Source organism: Sinohyriopsis cumingii, chromosome 1 (genome assembly GCF_028554795.1).
Source record: "Sinohyriopsis cumingii isolate HCF-2022 chromosome 1, ASM2855479v2, whole genome shotgun sequence".
NCBI lineage: Eukaryota > Metazoa > Mollusca > Bivalvia > Unionida > Unionidae > Sinohyriopsis > Sinohyriopsis cumingii.
This window is the reverse complement of record NC_142961.1, coordinates 86,796,165-86,810,745: the sequence shown is the minus strand read 5'-3', so window position 1 is coordinate 86,810,745 and position 14,581 is coordinate 86,796,165. Positions and strand designations below refer to the sequence as shown.

Below are 14,581 nucleotides of genomic sequence, written 5' to 3'. Positions count from 1 at the left end.
TTTAAACACATAAGCATGCAACAGCACTGAAATTTGTGTATATATGAATCTGTAAAAAACATTCAGAAATGTCTGAATTTTGTGAATGAATTGTGATCAAAAAGGAAAAAAAAAGAGCTACTATTCTCCTTTTTCCTACAATGCGGTCTATACATTACGGTGTTTCATTTTTTTAGCTGATATGTCACTCCTTTTTCCTACACTGCAGTCTATACATTACAGTGTTCATTTTTTTAACCCTTTACCTCATACAAGCGTCTTTGGACGCCTCTACTCCATTCGCATGGAAGCGCCTTTTGACGCCTCTGCAAGATTCGCATAGAAGCGCCTTTTGACGCCTGCTGTAAACATCAGCCATTTTGAGATGGTTTTCGTAGCGCCACCTTCGGGGAAAACCCCCCTATTACATACTACATTGATTTCTGCGAATGACAATTACGTCAGATCACGTGGTCGCTATTCATGCACTGGTCGATATCAGCTATTTAAAGTAACTGGGTCGTAATCTCCACTCGACAAAATGGCAGCTGCGGATTTCATTCAGTACGTACGAAGTTTTCACGATTTGAATAACAACCACGAAAGATTCAATAAATTAGGTAAAGGCTCTGATATTAATGTAGACAGCAATTAGTTTTTATAAATTATCAAATTCAGATGACTTAGTGATATAGACGCACACGAAAACCTTGTAAATTTCGAGTATCGGAAATGGCAGCTACGGTTAGTCACGCGGCCTCACTGACATGACGGTGAACGAGTTCTCTCAAGATTTCGAAGCACATAAAAAAATTCTTCTGTGGAAAATAATTACACAGCTATAACAATCGGACATTACTCTTAAATTTTTCCACATATAATATATGTGTACCAAAAATGTAAAATGCTTAAAATTGTTGTTAAACGTAACATACACTAAACTGCTTAACAGTTCACAGGCAGGATTTCATTCAGTACTTACGAAGTTTTCACGAGTAGAATCTCAACCACGAAAGATTCAATAACTTTGGTAAAGGCTATGATATTTATGTAAGCAGCAATTAGTTTTTATTGATTATCAAATTCAGATGACTTAGTGATGTAGACGCAGACGAAAAACGTGTAAATTTCGAGTATGGGAAATGGCAGCTACGGTCGGTCACGCGGCCTCACTGACATGACGGTGAATAAGTTCTCTCTCGATTTTAAAGCACATTAAATATTCTTCTGTGAAAAATAATTACACAGCTATAACAATCGGACTTCACTCTTCAATTTTTCCATATATAATAGATGTCTACCTTAAACGTAAAATGGTTAAAACTGCTGTTAAACGTAACACCACTACATTGCTTAACAATTCACAGGCAGGCCTATGCGGATGCGGTCTGCTAGGTAACAGGTGTTCTATTTATAGCGTGCTGCACTTTGTCACTATGCTCTATGAGGTAAAGGGTTAAGCTGATATCACTCCTTTTTCCTACACTGAGGTCTATACATTACGGTGTTCAGTTTTTAGCTGATATGTCACTTCTTTTTCCTACACTGAGGTCTATACAATACGGTGTTCATTTTTTTAGCTGATATGTCACTCCTTTTTCCTACATTGTGGTCTATACATTACGATGTTCATTGTTTAGCTGATATGTCACTTCTTTTTCCTGCAATGAGGTCTATAAATTATGGTGTTAATTTTTTAGCTGATATGTCACTCCTTTTTCCTACACTGCATCTATACATTACGGTGTTCATTTTTTAGCTGATATGTCCTTCTAGATCCATATCAGAGGCAGATAATATCTACGTCAACTTTTGTGAGGGTCACATTTTAAAAAAGAAATTTTATTCATGAATGATGCAGTACAAATTTATAATAATATAACAAATATGAGGTTTTCAGGTATGGAAGATTCAAAGATAAGCTTGAAATGAAAGCTACATATCTGGCCTTTCAGATAAGCAAATTCACTTTATAATGATATACAAGTTTCTAGTATTACTATAAAAAGAATCAAGACTGAAAAAAAAAGGACCAAAGCTGGTTTGTTAATAGAACTTACCAGACTGTTGAAACAATGGATGAGAAACATAATGAGCACAGCCTGCTCCTGGAGGGAAACCACTTCCTGTAAAGTTGTAGACATGACTTTGTGGAAGAAACGTGGAAAATGTTCAGACTTTGATTTGAAACACTGAAGAAGAAAAAAATGAAATAGTGTCATTCAAATTTCAGTGAATGACAATCTACAAATGCAAAGAGTTATCACTTGAAAATGAATGATCTAGAAGAGTATCATCACAGTGAAACACTTTCTTGTAATTATGTCCATAGTCAAGTATCTACACTACTAAACAAACACTGTTTTCTTAAACTCTTAGAAAATGATAATAACATTTGCTCTAAAATTTTCTTAAGACTTTAATATGTCACAAGTTCATGAAAATCAAAGGCTTAAGAAGAAATGAAAGTACAATATTGGACAAGATTATATTTCCACTCTTTGTACCTTTGACTGTATGGCAAAAACATGCCTTTGAAACTGTACATCCAGTTATAATTTCAAGCATTTATTTATAAAATGGTTCTCTTGCAAGGAACTATACTTATACATGCCCTGAATAGTTTAGTCAGCCTCCAAGAAGAGTACAGTGAATGACATATTATATGCTTGTCCCAATCGTCGTCTATACAAGTACTTGAACACACTCAACTTAGTGCGCCAAAACCATTCTATTCTTAAAAGACTCCCTATGTAAATGACCTGAAACCTCTAGCCTCTAGAATCTATAGTTTTCTTGCTTGACCTATGTGCAAGACATCCACAAACACTGGTCAAGGAACCATTTTCCTTGAGCAACCTTCAACACTGACCTTTGGATCCCAAATCAACAAGCTTTCTTCCATACCTAAAGTGCAAGCCATCCACAAACTTGGGTTAAAGTAAATGAGCTAGAACCAAGTTATTATTTCAAATATAGTTTGGAGAAGATCACAAAATCCACATGGTGTATAGCCATTATGCAAATACATTTACATTAATCTAGAAATGCATACATACTGACTTTCATGTCCTATATCACTTGTCAAAATTCATAGCAGTAATGATACACACAAATGATACCGAGTGGAATATTCACTCATGCAAATGCTATTTTTGGAAGGATTATAATCACCTGATGCTACGGAACTATAATCTTACTAGTCATTAATGTATCAATACATAGTTTTCCTGTGCAATTACTGCCTAGAGGGATTGTAGTAATTCATCAAAGACTGGTACTCTTTTTGAGAAATCAAAATTTATTTGTATAGTATGTCCCTTTTCGTTAAGCCCAGGTATTAAGACATGTATAATTGCCATGGCAATGTGTTTGATGTCTAAACATTGCCATGTGCTAGAGTTAATCTCTTATGCAAGGTTAATGTAACCTGCCAGAGAGCGGAATCTTGATTAGACACAGGCAATCGATCGTGCCTACTGGACAAAGGCTTGCCATATCACACCTACATGTTAAAGGTTTGTTCAGAGATCAGGGGAAACCCACGGGGTGAATGGGGCATGTTCTCATCCAGCCCCACATGGACAGACAGCGAAAAGGACATTGTCCGCTAAGTTTGATTGGATCGGTTCACAGCAATATCCAATCAGAATTGAGATAGAGGGCGTCATTACAATATAGATTCAAATTATAACTTCATAACTCTAAGTAAATGGTCAGTAGTTCTCCTGGGAAGATTGCTGAGCAAATAAGATTACTTCGAGAAAGCCACTCATTTTTTTAATGTTAGTAAATCACCCAAGCATTTCTTCCAGAAAAGATCTTATCAGTCACCAAACAAAAACAAAATACAGTTGTACTTCAAAACACAGATCTAGTCTTAACATGGCAACTGTCACAAAAATTACCAAATTCCAATTTAAAAAAACGAAGCATAAAATTAGGAGACTGCTTAAAGATCAAGAGAAACTTTCTAAAGATTATAAATGTGCATGTACCTACTGAGCTTTTTTATGCCAATTAAAGAAAACAATTCAGAATGTAAAATCTATTGCAGTTTTTTCCTTTCTTCCTTGGAAATGCTGTTTTCCCCAGAAAACATGAATCAAAACATGAAAACAAAAAAGAATCAACCAGAACTTACATCCCAGGGTGGTACTCTCTCCCTGAACTTCTCATTCACCATAAGGGCCACTGACATTAAATGTGCATGGACAGACTACAAATAAAAATAAAACAGGAAAGTAGATATTAAGATCAGTTCTCCTGCCATGTTCTTTTTTAACCAACCATATATACTCACATGTAGGTCTGACCCAACTGCAAACTCCATAGACCCATATCTGCTATCATATAACAGTACTATGCAGAAGAAGCGAAACATATGCTGACCTGCAAGTAATGGCAGATCAGGGTCTGTCTTCTTTGCAGATGGACCTGACAATAAGTGAACACATACAACATTTTGAGAAATCATTACTTATTTCATACTATCCTGAGAACCATAACCTATAAATACTGTTAATATCAATCTTAACAACATAATTTAAAAAAACTTTGTTTATAAAATTCAAATGCCAATTGTTTTTCCTAGAAGGTGTATAAGTAAATATTTCCCAAACCAATGCATTTTTTTTGAGATTACATTACAGTGATGACAATAAAGTGATGGGGCCAGTAATTCATGTTATATCCATTATCTATCATATACACTCACTTATATGACGAGCCCAAATGTGAACAACATAGACATGATCTGCCAACACATAATGAGCCAGAAGATCAGGGACTATGCTGTTTGTTGTACCAATTATTCCTAACGAACTGCATAGACATGGATATGCTTGCACATCATGCAATGGCAGATCTAGGTCAGTGCAGTTTGCAGTTGGACTCACTTTACAAGCGAGTATATGCAGCAGCATATTCCAGTCTAAAACACAGGACATAGGAATTCCATAAAATGTTATGCCTCGCAATAATCCAAAAGCATAAAATAGTAACTTCTGAGAGAAAAGTAAGTAAACGACACTTACTTATTAAAGGTATAAATAACAGTCAAAAGATGAGACCCACGTCGTTCTAATATTGTTTACATGGAATGCATAATAGATGATTATTTCAATCAGCTGGCTATATAGTATTCCAAGAACATAACTAAATTCAAAATATCAAGCATAATCCTGTGTAAAATATCTACCAAACAAGATATGCCAATTTTACCTATTTTAAGAGTCAAAAAAAAGTTATAAAGACAAAGGCATAATTATAATGTATAGCCTCTTTGAACTCATATAAGATTATGATCACAGGAACCTATTTACCAGGTTTTATTAAAACCAGATGACAAATATAGTCTGTAGTTTTAAAGCAGTAACAAGCTCTGACAGCCAATCTAATAAAAAACCATCCATTATTATGTGCCTATTTATTATACAACTTAAGACAGTCATTTTTACCAATCTGGCACAAAATCCAACTGTAGTTTGATATCCATGATGGGTAACAAACTCAGCGAATCAGGTACAAGATTACCTAATAAACATGCATAAATCTTGCTCAAAACAAAAACTTGTCCATCAGCTATATAACATAGGACTATTTAACCAGTCCAATCAGAATCTAACAAGAAAAATAGCTGCCATCATCTTGACAAGTTCAACCAATCAATGCAAGATCATGTTGTGTGTGAAACTTGCTCATTATCATACTTAACAGAGATCTTAATGACATAAAACTATTTACAAAACATGATGATCAAAATCCTATTTAAAAAAATACAGTACAGTCTCTTGAGTGGTAAAGTACTCAAACAGATGCAAAATAATGTTATAAATATGTATCAATCTCCCTCACAAAAATCTTTAAAACTTTTACCCATTTCCTGCACCCATTTATCTCATCATTTACCACTGAACAGAAGCACAGTATACATGTTTCTTGCAACACTGTACCATATGTTAAAAATACAGCAGTGTATCTATTCCATGTGGCTGGCTGGGAAAAACTGCTTTTCATCTATTTATATTTTACGCTTTCAAATTCAAAATGTTGTGCTCAGTGTTTCTTTCTATATTATAAATAATAAACAGCAACATTCTTGCCAGCTTGTATACTAAGCGGTGAGTCCAATGTTAATGTGTTACAGACTCCATTCTACTTGTACAATTAGTTATGAGTCCAATGTAAGTGTATTATAGTCTCCACTGAACTCTTGCCAAATTGTACATTGAGTTATGAGTCCAGGGTTAGTGAATTACAGTCTCCACTAAACTCTTGCCAAGTTGTACATTGAGTTATGAGTCCAGGGTTAGTGAATTACAGTCTCCACTGAACTCTTGCCAAATTGTACATTGAGTTATGAGACCAGGGTTAGTGAATTACAGTCTCCACAGAACTCTTGCCAAAATTGTACATTGAGTTATGAGTCCAGGGTTAGTGAATTACAGACTCCACTACATTCTTGCCAACTTGTACGCTGAGTTATGAGTCCAAGGTTAGTGTGTTATAGATTACACTCCATTCTCACCTTTTGCACATTGAGTGGAGAGTGTTACAGACTCCAAAACATTCTTGACTACTTGTACAATGAGTTATGAATTCAAGGTTAGTGTATTATAGACTGCACTGTATTCTTGAGAAATTGTACACTGAGTTATGAGTCCAAGGTTAGTGTGTTATAGATTACACTTCACTCTCGCCTATCGGACATTAAGTGGTGAGTCCAAGGTAAACATGCTTTATATTCAACTCCATTTTCTTGCCAACTTGTACATTAAAGCAACAACAATTCAACATCATTACTGACAAAGTAATATCCAATCTCATCTTTCCTTTAAAGAGAAAGATAATAAATATAATAATGAAATAACATTCCATCCATTCTTTCTGAATAAATAGCACTTACCCTATCTGGATCATAATTTGGCCACAAATAGTTCTCAAGATATTGACTGAAATAAAGCAAATAATATCAATTATTTTTAAACAAAAATATACTAATACTGTAAATATCCTATTAACTTGGCCATAACTGTGCAAAAAGCCTTATTAAATAAGTCCCCCTCCCCCAAATATGCATGTTTCTTATTGCACTGGTTTTAAAATTGGCATAGGTAGGTAGCTTTCCATTGCTTTAACATTATATATATTATAATGATTAGTATATATGATGTACTAAGTGCTTCAAGTAGTTGGGTAAACCAGCTCAATTAGATGCACAAATTTTATTTATATTTTTTACACTTTTTGTTTAACCTGGGGGAAAAAGTGCTAAGGTCAGCAATGAAAAACAGGGATGGTCAATAGACTGGAAACACACGTTTTTAGTTTTTCTAACAGAAAACATGAATGACAAATTATATGTCTGCCATATGTTTAATAGTCCTTTATGTAAGAAATAGCAGGACATTGTTGACTGGAGATTATGACCAGGACCTTTTTACAAGGTATGCAGTCTTAAACTAAATTTACTATTCAGAAACCATTATTTTCTTATTAGACTTAATTTTGAAATTTAGACTCCAGAATCAATAGGTTTCATTTTTATGATAAATGAAAACTGTCCAAAAGTTTTGTCAATTATGATGCTACCTATGAAATCCAGCCCTCTCATGGAAAAATGTTTATAATGTTTTCTGACTGTTCCATTCCTTGTTTGAGACTGAAGCATAAAGCAATCATTCATGCTTTGGGCCTAAACATTTTTTCTATGACACCTAATACTATAGGTCTATATTCGACTATTAAATGACTTCTACCCAAGTGTGGTCATATTCTTGAAAAAGATAACTGTACACATATTTTTCAACAAAATCTCCACCAAAAAGCTCAATTTTATAATAATTTGTTAACAATCTGCGAATTTAACCATTGGAACTGCAATGACAAGGTATTGAAAATCCCGAAAACACTAACAAATAACCAATCTCCACCCCATCTGCAAAACCACACAAAGGCTGTATCTACAGTAAAATATGCCATCATCTCACTATATTGTCTCCTTGCTATTGTATAAATTGTTGTCCTGGTGTCTCTGTATGGTGGTTTTGTAAAAAGTCTACTCCTGATGGTGCTTTCATACCATGTGTTGTCCAAGCAATGCATTTATAAAAGGTGTTGTCCTGATCAGCCAACTGTGCCTTTGTAAAAAGTACTGACATAGTGGTGCTTTTGTATAAATTGGAGTCCTGGTGATGTTTTTGGTGGCAACAGGCAATGCTTTTTAAAAAGTATGGATATAACAAAATAGTGAGATAATAATACATGTTGATGTAGATACAATCTGATTGAAATCAGATCTTCACTGTTATACATGAAGATCTAACAGTGACCACTTAGGGGTCATGTTCTGGTAACCTATATTATTACCATAATCACTAATTTTATCAACCAATCAGTTTAAGTCTTATATCTTAGCACTTAGAGACTGAGCAGTGTGGATGAAGAGCATGAATGTGTGCCAAATGATTTGATTCACTTACAGATTTTTGAAAACTGCATTACCATTGGCTAAATCAAAGGTCACCAGAACATGACCCTTAAGTGGATGTCAGCAGATCTTCATGTAGGACAGCAGATGAGAATAGCAGCCTAGGCTGAAAACTTACCTAAATTCCAACATCATCACTCTTTTGGTTGAGAAGCTGTGGGAAAGACAAAATAAACAGATATACACATTTATTCATTCTGTACAAATTCTAGAGATATTCTATTTTCATAAGTTCCACATGATGAGAGAACTGTCAATTACCTGGTATCCGATTACTGGGACTTTTTACTTATCAGAATTATGACGGTGAGTTAGATACAAAGATAAATACAGTTTAATACATATTTTTTTACAATGAAAGCATGGCCATTTATTAGTAGTTATTTTCTGAGCTGAAATGAATTTATGAGCATTTAAATTTGATTGCTTTTTTTGTAAATGTTTGAATAGAAAATTGGTATCCAAAAATTCATCTGCTACCTAGAGAATTTACAGCATTTCATAAAAGTAACAAACAAGGCAAAATGTAGGCTACATAATGTTTGATCAATTATACAAGAACAACTTAAAACAGGCTAATTCACCTAAACCTCTGACACACATGGTAATCAGAATGTCAACATTCTGAATAGCTACAACACGACTGCTATAACTCAATACTTGAAATGATAACATGAAATATGTTAAGTTGGTGAAGAAAATGGTATAAAATATGGATCACATCAAACTCAACCATGCCTTTACATATCAATTAACCAACCAGAGCTCGGACATTTTGTAAATCTCATCAGATATTACTTCAATCAGAAGCAGTTGTAGTCAATCATACAAATGATCACTCCCTCCCCCATTTCCCAATTATCCTCCCCTTAACATGTAACTCTAATATATTTTTTGGCACTGGCTCTTTTATTCAAGATTTGAAGTCATTATACTGTATGGAGTCAGCAATATGCTTACAATGTGATCCTAGCCTTCCTTTTTTTATTTTAAAGTTAGTAATGCAGATGTTAGATTCATTATACTATGATGTAAATAGTCCAGTTAACAGGATAAAGACATTTAAACGGTAAGTTTCAAGAGTTTGATGTAACAATAAAACTTTGTTACTGTTTCTGCTGTGCATGGGTACAATGTAATACATGTTGTTCAAAACCCATTCCAATGCCTTTTAAAAACTGATTCAACTGTCTTTTGGAATCTTTCTTCACCCATAAACCAAATGGTCCACTCCCAAGCTTAGCCGAGGTATGAAACTAGTTCCCATGCATGTACCTGGCCCTGGTAGATGCTACATTGTAACATTTATGGAAGCCACAAGGCCATTTCACACCTGTTGCAATGCCCATCTTACATACAAAATGGGGTCAATAATTTGTATCAAGTCTGACTATGGCTTAGCAGAAACTTCCAATGTACAATCTGACTTTTCAAGTCAATCAAAATGACAGTCCTGCCAGACATCTCCAGCATGCATGTGGACTTGTATGATATATTACAGTGAGCAGCAATGAATGTATGAAATTGAACTGGTTACATGCTCAAACAAATTTGTTCTGAATAAACCATTTTCCAAAGAAATTTGTAAATAGTTCCAATGTCAACCTGAACAAATCATCATGTTTTTGTCATTCTTTATGGTCCATCCTCAAGGAATTTTTACGGCTGTACCAAGTCTGAAGATAACAAGGGAAAATGACACCAACATCAACCTGACTTTTTCATTTTAATCCTCAAAAAAAGTACCCAAGAGCCCTAAAATGTAATTTAATTAGATTTAGATGAGTTACTTCACAGTGTTTTAGATGCAAAACGGTAGGAATGTGGATGATGTCAATAAATACCAAATCAGAAATTGGACATAATACCTTTAACAGCACTAATGAACATTCTATTTCTAGTCAAATATATTCAATAAATATTCAAATTAGAAAAATTATTATTCATTTCAGTTACAGTTATTTTACATAACTACACCTGCTACAGTTGTTCATCTGACAAGGCAATTTAATCTTGTAACAAGCACTGAACATATCTCATCAACAAGACTCAAATTAACTAACACTTGACATTGTCATTTTACCAGGCGACAGAATATCTCTAAAAAATCTCAGCTGTGCAAGTGTCTGTGTCTTAGATCTCAAGTTTCTTGTCATGGGCACTCACTTCTCAAAACCGAGTCAGAGTTTTCGATTCCTGGACTCCAGATGCTTGAAGAAATGTGGTCATGATCTGGTTTCACTAAAATTATCTTGTTTAAAATTTTCAAAATTTCACCTCAGACTGAGATTTAAAAATAATTCTGTTAGGAGTAGAGATAGTGGAAAAGATGTACAATTATTTTAAGTTTTAAATTTGAGGAAGAAATTTTTAATCTAATTTTTTCTAGTAAAACATTTCTTCAATAATACTTACCCAATCATAATGTCTTCAGAGAACTACTACTTTTACCTCACAAATCCAGCTCTCCCAAGCTAAAACTTTTTAGCTAAGAAGCTAAGTTATTTGTCCAACTAGATTGCACTTAGAATGATCTCACCTTGATACAGGGATTGGCTCTAAATCCTGTGAATGCTTCAGTTACAACTGGAGTGGAATGGAGATGTTTGTTTATTAGCACAGGGTATGCATTATTGAAGAAAAATATTTTATTAGAAAAATTTGGTTTTTTCTATAATACATTACCTGATCATAATACCTTCAGAGAATAGACAAAAGGTCACCCTATATTGATCAGGTCATTGATCCATGATGTTTTCCACTTGAGTGAAGCAATCAGGATAAGGTGACTCTCCAATTCTCTTGCTTTCTGTATCACATTCAGAAACAGGTGTGCTGGAGGGTAAACATATAAACAGGTCATGTGCTGGAAGGTGAACATGCACATCCAAACCATTCCAATCAAGGGAAGGAATGTCAACAACCCGAGCCATCAGATGTGTGGCTGGTGGGACAAAGGTTGGGAACTTTGCAATCACCCTGTGAACAATAGATCTGCCAGTGGTCATTCCCAGCAGTCATATATGCAAGTGAAAACCAAGGAATGAAACAAGCATTCTGCTTGTATTAAGTGATTCTGGGACAGCTAGTCTGAAAATACCTATAGCCAATATGGAATATGACAAATGAAAAGGTCTAGAAGACTCTATTCCCTCTTGTCTTCTGAGATAATTCACCACAAGGGAGATGTTGCACAAAATGACAATGTCCTTCCATGCAGATTCTCCTGCCACCTATGGAAAACTTTCCATATGGTTTTCATTTACAGGATTCTGATATGTAATAGATGATACTGAGTGAGGAAATGTCCTCAGGGCTCCTGGAAAGATGGAAGGATAAATGTACACCACAGCCTGTTGCACTCATGTCTAACAAACTGTCAACACAAGTCCAACACACAACCTGCAAAGGACCACCCAAAATAAGATAAAGTGAAAATCTCCTATACCTGAGACGGGACCTTTTTGTTCCAAGAAGCCAAGTTTTAGCTGCCACTTGGGGAACAGTATCATTATAATGGCCTAAAATATAGGTGACCTAGGATATTGATGTCAGCTGCAGCACTGATTAAATCTCGAGAGTAAAGGATTGAGAGATGATGATTCTTTGTAAGAACTGAAGATATGGGCTGGCCTATATCTGTGATACAAACTTGGCACAAAGGAACTAACTGGTCACAATAGTGGCATGGAACTGTCATGGAACAAGACAGTAGGTCTCAGCAACTGGATGTCTTTCCCCTGTACATGTATACAGATGTAGGGATGGAATATGTGATATCAGATCATCGAGCATATCTGAGAACTAGATTGGGTTCAGTATTGTCAGGGAATGATCTATATCTGATGGCATGGAGAGAAATTGGGGTGGAATCCTCTTCCCTGTGCTGTTATCTACATTCATTCTTCAAAACCATTTGCTTTTAACTTGCATTGGATCTTCAGAACTGTTTCCCCCAGGAAAAGTCCATATTAGGTATAAAATGATTGCCTGGAATACATTGTGGTTGTTGAAGTTGTGGAGTGTGATACGTATGGGGTAGCCAGTCATTCCCTGCCATGATGTCTGCATGCAGATTTATGTCTTCCTCATCATGGTGTGCTTCTTCACCTTCCTCTTAAGTATCCCCAGTACTAAAGCCCACCAACTTTCTGTCCAATAATATGCAAGTGTGACACGTATTCGTAAATTGGCAACCAGAGTTATGCTACACATGTTGAGTGAATGACAGTCCCATGATTCCAATGTTTATAAAGCTTACACTTGGTCTTGCCCATGGCTAAAATCTGTAAAACAAAACGACCTGACAATATATAGCAGTGTAGCATGATGTGCCCTGCTTTAGGAACTTGGAAAGTGTACATGCTGAACTTCACAAAAAGACAATTACCTGTAAAAGGACACAAGTGGCCACCAATACAGGTTGAGTATTAGTCCAACACTCTTAATACTTAGGAAGTGAATGCTAAAATATAAACTGTAAGACCATGTTATCTGTAGGAAAGGCCTAGTGATGGCCAGTACAGGTAAAATCAGTAAAGCATCATAATTACAACTACAAAGTGGATGCTAAGACTTGATTAATATAGAAAACTTACCTGTATGCATCCAGCCATACCAGAAATAATACAACAAAGTTATATGTTTTCTACATCAAACACCAAACCTGCATCTATTTAAATACAGCTATAGCAATATGCTTGGATATATTAGCAACCCATGCAGGTAAGTACCAAATGAGCCTAAGTGTGTGGGGATGGCAAAGTGATGATAATGAAAAGCTTGAAGCTTTGTCTTTGATGAAATAAAGAAAGCTGGAAATTTATAACTGAGTACACTTCCATTTCAAGAGAACACTTCTCCATCTTGCTTCAAGGTTGAAAACTTCCAAAATACTTGTATTTAGATTGCAAGGCCTCTGTCTGTAAAGATAATGCTACTCTGCAGAAGTAGTAACTTAAGTACTCACAGAATTTGGCACCAATCCCTTTATCAAGAGGAGATCACTCTCTCTAACTGCCACATCAGCAAGCTGCTAAATTTTAGCTTTGTAGCTAAAACGTTTTAGACTGGATGTGCTGGATTTGCTAGATAGTATGTAATTCTCCAAAGATATAGTGATTGGGTAATATATCTGAAAAAATGTTAAGCAAAACTGGGGTCCAGGTAAATTCATAAGAAAATAAGATCAGCACAGATCTTATAATGCACCAGCAGATCTGGATCTGTGTAGTCTGTATTAACTAATCAGTAGAATATACCCTATCAATGCATTATACAATAGTAGATCAGTGTCTATGTTGTGTGTAACTGGACTCTACTTATAACCAGGTATATATGATACAATCATGAAAAAAAAAAAGAATACTACCAGTTGCTTTGAAGCATCTTGAAAACTAATGGCTGATCTGATAACAGATTCATTTATTATATCAACATATGACATAATGAATATAGGTTTTGCTCCATTTGTATCCTAACTGATATGATTCTTACTTGGTGTCTAACCTTACAAAAATGGTACTAACAGCTGCCTCGCTTGGTGCTCAGCATTAAGAGGTTAGTGTTAGCACTGGTCGGCCTGGTGTCAGGATAATGTGACTGGGTGGGACATCATGCTACATGTCTGCAGCATGATGCTCCAGTGCTAGACAACACTATAAACTGCCACACTGCAGACATCGTAGCGATATGACTGAAAAATTGTCAAAGCTACTTTAAAAATCCAAGTCACACACACACACACACAACACATACTTGGTGTCTAGCAGCTCCTTTTTGAAAATATCTTCAATAATCTGAAATGGAAAAATTAAAATTGTCTAAGCTTTAAAAGAAAGGTATTTCTTCATATTGATATATCTTGTTTCTACCATAAAAAAAGATTTGACCTTTAAGGGTCATGTGTTTCGGCCATATGACTACCAAAACTCTACAAGTAATTAAATCTAACCTGCTACTAGTACCTGAAATACTACATCTTCAATCAAATGCCTCTGGAACAAATAATCGTTTCTTAAACTTCACACTCAAACATTACAAAAAATAAGTGTCAAAGACCTGACACTAAGGAGGACTAAACAACAACGAAATGATTGTCAATATTAGGTT

At 35.2% G+C, this 14,581-nt stretch overlaps 1 protein-coding gene across 1 annotated transcript in view; it reads right to left on the bottom strand.

The window, feature by feature from the left end:
- The window catches only part of LOC149807289 (RNA helicase aquarius-like), a 141,861-nt gene that overhangs the window by 116,343 nt on the left and 10,937 nt on the right, over positions 1 to 14,581 (bottom strand). Inside the window, exons 3-7 of the mRNA XM_089964880.1 lie at positions 14,228 to 14,268; positions 8,589 to 8,624; positions 6,887 to 6,932; positions 4,124 to 4,198; positions 2,040 to 2,171 (exon numbers count right to left, since the gene is read on the bottom strand). Coding sequence (XP_089821006.1) covers positions 2,040 to 2,171; positions 4,124 to 4,198; positions 6,887 to 6,932; positions 8,589 to 8,624; positions 14,228 to 14,268 — 330 coding nt within the window. The remainder of the gene's footprint in view (positions 1 to 2,039; positions 2,172 to 4,123; positions 4,199 to 6,886; positions 6,933 to 8,588; positions 8,625 to 14,227; positions 14,269 to 14,581) is intronic.